The sequence below is a fragment of the Leuciscus leuciscus genome (genome assembly GCF_965113295.1).
Source record: "Leuciscus leuciscus genome assembly, chromosome: 18".
Taxonomy (NCBI): domain Eukaryota; kingdom Metazoa; phylum Chordata; class Actinopteri; order Cypriniformes; family Leuciscidae; genus Leuciscus; species Leuciscus leuciscus.
The window spans coordinates 377,501-385,000 of record NC_138742.1 but is presented as its reverse complement, the minus strand read 5'-3'; the positions used below and the strand labels follow the sequence as shown (position 1 = coordinate 385,000).

The 7,500-nt window shown below is 42.5% G+C and overlaps 2 protein-coding genes across 3 annotated transcripts in view; both read right to left on the bottom strand.

Annotated features, from left to right (window-relative positions):
- corin (corin, serine peptidase) overlaps positions 1 to 1,682 on the bottom strand; it is a 44,799-nt gene extending 43,117 nt beyond the window's left edge. Inside the window, exons 1-3 of one of the 2 annotated variants that reach the window (XM_082145834.1) lie at positions 1,506 to 1,682; positions 1,239 to 1,349; positions 726 to 877 (exon numbers count right to left, since the gene is read on the bottom strand). The gene's annotated coding sequence lies outside the window, so the exon portion shown is untranslated. The remainder of the gene's footprint in view (positions 1 to 725; positions 878 to 1,238; positions 1,350 to 1,505) is intronic. The other variant, XM_082145833.1, reaches the window with a different exon arrangement.
- A 4,204-nt stretch (positions 1,683 to 5,886) lies between these two features.
- nfxl1 (nuclear transcription factor, X-box binding-like 1) overlaps positions 5,887 to 7,500 on the bottom strand; it is a 28,346-nt gene continuing 26,732 nt past the window's right edge. Inside the window, exons 20-22 of the mRNA XM_082145843.1 lie at positions 6,941 to 7,021; positions 6,538 to 6,591; positions 5,887 to 6,354 (exon numbers count right to left, since the gene is read on the bottom strand). Of these exons, the coding sequence (XP_082001969.1) occupies positions 6,151 to 6,354; positions 6,538 to 6,591; positions 6,941 to 7,021 (339 nt within the window). The 3' untranslated portion in view covers positions 5,887 to 6,150. The remainder of the gene's footprint in view (positions 6,355 to 6,537; positions 6,592 to 6,940; positions 7,022 to 7,500) is intronic.

The following is a 7,500-nucleotide window of genomic DNA, read 5'->3' as shown; positions in this document are numbered from 1 at the left end:
GTGTGTACGAGTGAGTGTGTGTGTGTGTGTGTGTGTGTGTGTGTGTGCGTGTATAGTGAGAGAGTGTGTGTGAGAGAGTGTGTGTTTGTGTGTGTATAGTGAGAGAGTATGTGTGTGAGAGAGTGTGTGTTTGTGTGTATAGTGAGAGAGTGTGTGTGAGAGAGTGTGTGTTTGTGTGTGTATAGTGAGAGAGTATGTGTGTGAGAGAGTGTGTGTTTGTGTGTATAGTGAGAGAGTGTGTGTGAGTGCACGCGAGTGAGTGTGTATAAGTGAGAGAGAGAGAGTGTGTGTGTGTGTGTGTGCAGACGAGTGAGTGCGTGTATAAGTGAGAGTGTGTGTTTGTGTGTATAGTGAGAGAGTGTGTGTGAGTGCACGCGAGTGAGTGTGTATAAGTGAGAGAGAGAGTGTGTGTGTGTGTGTGTGTGTGTGTATGTGTGTGTGCAGACGAGTGAGTGCGTGTATAAGTGAGAGTGTGTGTTTGTGTGTAAAGTGAGAAAGTGTGTGTGTGAGAGAGTGTGTGTTTGTGTGTATAGTGAGAGAGTGTGTGTGTGAGTGCACGCGAGTGAGTGTGTATAAGTGAGAGAGAGTGTGTGTGTGTGTGTGTGTGTGTGTGCACACGAGTGAGTGCGTGTATAAGTGAGAGTGTTTGTTTGTGTGTATAGTGAGAGAGTGTGTGTTTGTGTGTATAGTGAGAGAGTGTGTGTGTGTGTGAGTGTGTGTGTTACCTGTGAGCGTCAGCAGCAGCACACACACACAGATCAGGCCACACACACATGGCAGGAGGATGAAGAGCAGCAGACGCAGATGTTTCCCGCAGAGCTTCGTGTGTGTGAAGGCTTCACCATGATGAGCTCATCACACACACACACACACACACCTGAGGACACACATAGAGTTTGCAGTGAGTTTGTGTATCACACTGACAGATATTCAGCTGAAAGTCAATCATAACTGTCTGTAATGTTTTTCGGTTACACTTTATTTAAGGTGTCATTGTTACAGTGTAATTATATATTTAAGTACTGAGTAATATTAATTAACATGTACTTACTATAGGATTAGGGTTTGGTTGAGGGTTAGTTCATGTAATTATGCATCATTTACTGTTTTACTATAGTAAGTGCATGTAACATATGTAACAAGGACACAGTAAAATAAAGTGTTACCTGTTCTTTTAACAACAATCACAATAATGAATAGAAATAAGTGTGAAGTTTGTTCGCGTGCGCGCGCCTCACCGGTGGATCAGCTCGCGCGGGTACGCGCCTCCGGTAACGGCAGAAGAACACTGGAGATCCGGAGCATCAGAGACTATTTATACACGGGTATTTTCGCTTCAGAGTTTCCAGCTTGAACAGGAGAATCCGACACACACACACACACACACACACACACGCACGCACACGTGTTATTTATAGGAGCGGAAAGGAAGAAACTGAAGTGCGCGAGTTCAACTCTGACACGCACAAATACACACACGAGAAAGACACTCGCTGGATACTCACTGAAAGTTCACAGCTGCAGATTCCATCACACACATGTACTTTCTTCCCCGTATTCTGTTTTGTTCCGTTATTGCACGTGTAAGAGTTTGTCGTTTATTTTATTCTCACGAGTCGATCTGAAGAACACGAGCGTGTCCGCGCGCGACCGAGCCACACTGACGGACGAGCCCCGCGCGCTCGCTTATATCTATGTGTGTGTGTGTGTGTGTGTGTGTGAGTGTGTGTGTGTGAGAGAGAGAGAAGCGGTTCATTCCGACATGCTTGCATGAATCAAATTAAGACCTTTAAACCTCACGACTAACATTTAAACATTCACAAGAGGTTAGGAACATTTTATTTGTAGTTCACACTCTTAACTTAACCCCATTCCGTTATTAATGAATATATATATATATATATATATATATATATATATATATATATACAGTATATATATATATATATATTAACATTTGACAAACTGCTTGTGATGTTTCTCATGTGTAAATAATGAATAAATGTGTATTAAGGTCAAGAAAGCTTCTTCCACACTACAGCATCTCATGCATCTTTTATGATTCCATTAAATTCCGATTTCGATTTATTAGGATTATATCAGAGAGTTCTTCAATATTTATCAAGGGACAATACCTATATAATGAATATTAGTATATCAATATAAAAACATAATGAATGTGACGATAATCATTTTTATTTATATAGCATCTTTCTAAAGCCCAAGGTCGCTCTACAAAGATAGGCTAGAGGAACAGAACTAAATTAACATCAATAGCAAAGCACATACACATACCAAAGGATAAAGAGTAATAAACAGAGAGAAAATGAGTTTTTTCAGGAAGAGAGAATGGAGGAAGCGTGACAGATGTTTTGAGGAAGAGCATTACACAACACTAGACCTGGCAAATGTGTAACAGCTTCAGCATCACGCTGACTACGAGAGGAGAGAAAACGAGAGAGATTACGGAGGTGAAAGAAAGATTCACTTTACCAATGTGAGCATTCAATGAAAGAGTGGAATTGAGGACATTATCAGGTCACCATCCAAATCTATTAGTTGACCAGATAGTTTAACAACAGATTTAGAGCCAATCAGTCTTACCTCAGTTACATTGAAGGTGGTTTGCCTCCAGTCGACGCTTGAGTTCTTTGATTCAAATAGTTATTTTAGGCTGAGGAAAAACTGAGCTGGGAGGAGTGCTCAAATAAATCTGTATGTGATCAGCATAACAGTGGAAATTGAATCCATAGCGTTTGTCATAATTTGCCCAATTGTGAGAAGAAGAGGGCTCAAGACAGAGCCCTGAGGTACACCAGAACTGATGGATTTGTGCTTCCTCCCTGTCCAATAAGAGGAGAACCAGTCAAAGGCTGTGCCAGTAACTCCAGTTACTGAGAGCCGTGAGAGGAGTATCTCATGACTTACAGGGTCAAAAGCCGAGCTGAGGTCTAACAGAAGGAGAGTGCCGAGAGCGCCAGAATCAGAGGCTCGGAGGAGATCATTAAGAACCTTAACCAGCGCTGTTTCAGTACTGAGTAACGGACTGGAGAGGCTCATAAAGGTTATGTGCTGTTAAATGTGCCTATAACTGGGAGGCAACAACCTTTTTCTAATATCTTAGAAAGAAAGAGTGATTCGAAACAGGCCTGCAGCTACTTAGAGATGAAGGCAAAACTAGAGAGGCTGTGAGGCATGAAGAGAAAGGTATAACGCATATATTAATCAAAACACTATCATCAAATATGATATAGCTACTATGATTTAGATTTATATATTTCTCTGTGAAGGTCTGGGTCATCTGTGAAGGTCATCTGTAAAGGTTTGGGTCATGTGTGAAGGTCATCTGTAAAGGTTTGGGTCATCTGTGAAGATCTGGGTCATGTGTGAAGGTCAGGGTCATCTGTGAAGGTCATCTGTGAAGGTCAGGGTCATCTGTGAAGGTCATCTGTAAAGGTTTGGGTCATCTGTGAAGATCTGGGTCATGTGTGAAGGTCAGGGTCATCTGTGAAGGTCATCTGTGAAAGTCTGGGTCATCTGTCAAGATCTGGGTCATGTGTGAAGGTCAGGGTCATCTGTGAAGGTCATCTGTAAAGGTCTGGGTCATGAGTGAAGGTCTGGATTATGTGTAAAGGTCATCTGTAAAGGTTTGGGTCATGTGTGAAGGTCTGGGTCATCTGTAAAGGTTTGGGTCATGTGTTAAGGTCTGGGTCATGTGTGAAGGTCATCTGTAAAGGTCTGGGTCATGTGTGAAGATCAGGGTCATCTGTAAAGGTCTGGATCATGTGTGAAGGTCAGGGTCATCTGTGAAGGTCATTTGTGAAGGTCTGAGTCATCTGTAAAGGTCTGGGTCATGTGTGAAGGTCTGGGTCATCTGTAAAGGTCTGGGTCATGTGTGAAGGTCTGGATTATGTGTAAAGGTCATCTGTAAAGGTTTGGGTCATGTGTGAAGGTCTGGGTCATCTGTAAAGGTCAGGGTCATCTGTGAAGGTCTGGGTCAACTGTGAAGGTCATCTGTAAAGGTTTGGGTCATCTGTGAAGATCTGGGTCATGTGTGAAGGTCAGGGTCATCTGTGAAGGTCATCTGTGAAGGTCTGGGTCATCTGTGAAGATCTGGGTCATGTGTGAAGGTCAGGGTCATCTGTGAAGGTCATCTGTAAAGGTCTGGGTCATGTGTGAAGGTCTGGATTATGTGTAAAGGTCATCTGTAAAGGTTTGGGTCATGTGTGAAGGTCAGGGTCCTCTGTAAAGGTCTGGGTCATGTGTGAAGGTCAGGGTCATCTGTGAAGGTCATCTGTGAAGGTCTGGGTCATCTGTGAAGCTCTGGGTTATCTCTGAAGCTCTGGGTTATGTGTGAAGGTCTGGGTCATCTATGAAGCTCTGGGTCATCTGTGAAGCTCTGGGTCATCTGTGAAGCTCTGGGTCATCTGTGAAGGTCAGGGTCATCTGTGAAGGTCTGGGTCATCTGTGAAGGTCATCTGTGAAGGTCTGGGTCATCTGTGAAGGTCTGGGTCATTTGTAAAGGTCTGGGTCATGGTCTGGGTCATCTGTGAAGGTCTGGGTCATGTGTAAAGGTCATCTGTGAAGGTCTGGGTCATGGTCTGGGTCATCTGTGAAGGCTTGATGGTCAAGTAGACGAGTCCCTGGACTAGACGCAGAGCTGCATTATCAGATACGTTAGGCCTGATTGTCCTGATGTCATACAGAACCTGCATGTACCCGATGAAGACCAGCAGCAGGTGACGACCGTTCTGATGATAGAGCAGTGTGGTCTCGAGCTCCTCGAGCTTCTGAAGCCTGAACCGTTGCCGTCCTTCTCGTTGTCCCGTAAAAGGTATGCAGAATGCTGACTGAAGGCAGTTCGAGGAACAGAAAAAGAAAGAAGGGAGATTTATAGTCGTGAACTACTGCGATATTTACCCATCGCAGCGTTAGTTTAGGGTGACATGATCTGGAGAAGGTCATCAGTCGAGAGAGTAGAGGTGTGTGTGTGTGTGTGTGTGTGAGAGGAGCAGCACTGAGGGATTCAGTCCAGCTATTAAGAATGTAAACAATACAGATGGGGTATTAAGATGGATATTTGCATTTACATGAATCATGCATTCAAACAGAAAATGAATGAGAAAATGTATGATAACTGTACTCACCTTTAAAACAGAACTGAGATTGAAGACTATCTTGATATCCACCGTATCCTCGTGACAGAAATAAAGCCGTCCGGTTCATGAACGAGTCTGATGTGAAGAATCGAGATCGATCCGGTTTAAATCAGACTTTACGTTTGCAGCGGTTCGTCACTAAACTACCGTATAAACAAACAACTGTTATGATACTAAACTTGAATCCAGTTTTCCAGTTCCATTTGAATCAGGTCTGAGCAGTCAGTGTGATTTCGAAAAGCACAAGTCTTTATTTTTAAACTTTAGAAGGTTACATCAGCCCAATGTCACGAGAAACCTTTCCTCTTGAAGTCTTCCTGTAGTTAACAATTTCATGCCTGAAAACTCATCTTTGACCACAAAAATTACATATTTAAAAGTTTTTTCCTTCTTCATGCCTTAAAATATCTTGAATGTAACTCGACACCCTCGCCTCATTTAGTATGCGCGGCTCTATGAATATGCAAATGAGCCCCGCCTCCACTCACTCACTCAGCTCAGAGATCCACTGGTTGGCGATCACACGTTGATCTGATTGGTTACAAGGTAGTTTGTGACGTCAGAAACACCAGCGATTTCAAAGCGTGTGTTTGAGACTGTCTTTGGTTCACTGCAGTTTTAAGGAGGAAATACTCAGCAATGCTGTCGACTTATGAATTTACACATGGTTTGTCTTAAAGCAGATTAAACACACCACATACACACATAAACTACATTAAACGCTGGATTTACACCACAGGGGGACTTTAATGGTGAAAAAATCATGGTGCTTTAATTAACTTCACAGTTTTAATAAAAGTGAGGCACATAATTTTCAAAGTCAAATATTGAAATGAAGACTAAATCAAATGTAGACATGTATATAGCTAGCATTATAATTATCTACACAAATGTCCTTAATGAAAAAAAAAAAAAAAAGATTGCATAATTTAATGCAGAACAGCATCACATTCCGGAAGCGTTTGCATGTCGTAAACCACGATGTCCTCGTTTACTGTCCGTTCTCTCCATCTGGTGCCTCATTGGTCAGTTGCAGCAGATAGAAGGCTGCTACAGCCAATAGGAAGCCACAGATGGGCACGAAGAGGCGGAGCTTATATCTGTGCCACGCCCCTTCCTCAGTCTCCACCTCTGAGACTTTCCTGCTCTTCTTCCTTCGTCCTTTTTGTCGTTTCTCAAATGCCTCCAGTTCAGCCTAAAACACACACACACACACACACAGCAGAAGCTTATTTTATAATATGAGGACACGTAAAGCTCAACATAAGCTGATTCATAAGCAGCTCTTCAGATCATTTTTGTCATTTTTCAGATCAAATTTAATATTTTATTGTGATGATATTGATATGTAAAGATATTCCTCAGTTTCTCGTCTCACCTGCTGTTTTCTCATTTCTCCTTCCAGTGCGGCTCTTTCCTCTGCTGCAGAAGCCTGAAACACACACACACACACACGCACGCACACACACACAAACTAACTGTTCAGTAACCGTTTCTCCAAGTTTCCCACTGAGCTGATGGTGCGTGTGTGTGTGTGTGTGAGAAATGGAATCTGTGTCCATTAACCCTCCACTGCGCTGGAAAAGTGTGTGTGTTTTTATGTGCTGTTTTTAAAGTTTCACACTCTCTTTGTTCGAGCCAAAAGAATCAATGACCCAACAGTGGATTTTATGGCCCTTCTCCATGACAACAGTTCCTGTGTCGCTCGACACATTCACACAGCAATAACACTGTGTGTCTGTGAGTGAGTGTGTGTGAGACAGAGTGTGTGTGTGTTGTACCTCTGCGTGTTTCTTCTGCAGTTCTCTACATGTCTCATCACATGTGAGCTGCTCATTCTTCACTCGAGAACAGGGGAAATCCTAAACACACAAACACTTTTTACATTCTCAATGAACTGTCTGGATGAAGGTAAGGCAGATTAGCGAAGAGTTATGAAAGTCATGTGACAACTTCATCATCATCCAACAATAAACACGACTGAAACTGTTGGAGGATTGCGGTGTTTGAGTCGAGACGCAACTCAGCATAAACTAACTAACTAAACGACAGAAGCTCCTGTCAGCGTCTGATCTGTGTGTGTGATCTGAACCAGTCAACACGTGACATCATGCGAGGATCAGTGACATCACACCGTTATTATACTGAGAGTAATATATGAGCTCATTGTGATTCAAAATAAACAAGGAAATGGAATTTTTTGAAAGACTTTGTTTATGGAAATAAAATATGAACTTCTACATGATGTTTGTGATATAACTGACCAGTATTATTAGATCACAGTGAACTCAAGAGAATGAGTTTAACACAATGACATCAGGAGTATGCTGAGATCACAGTG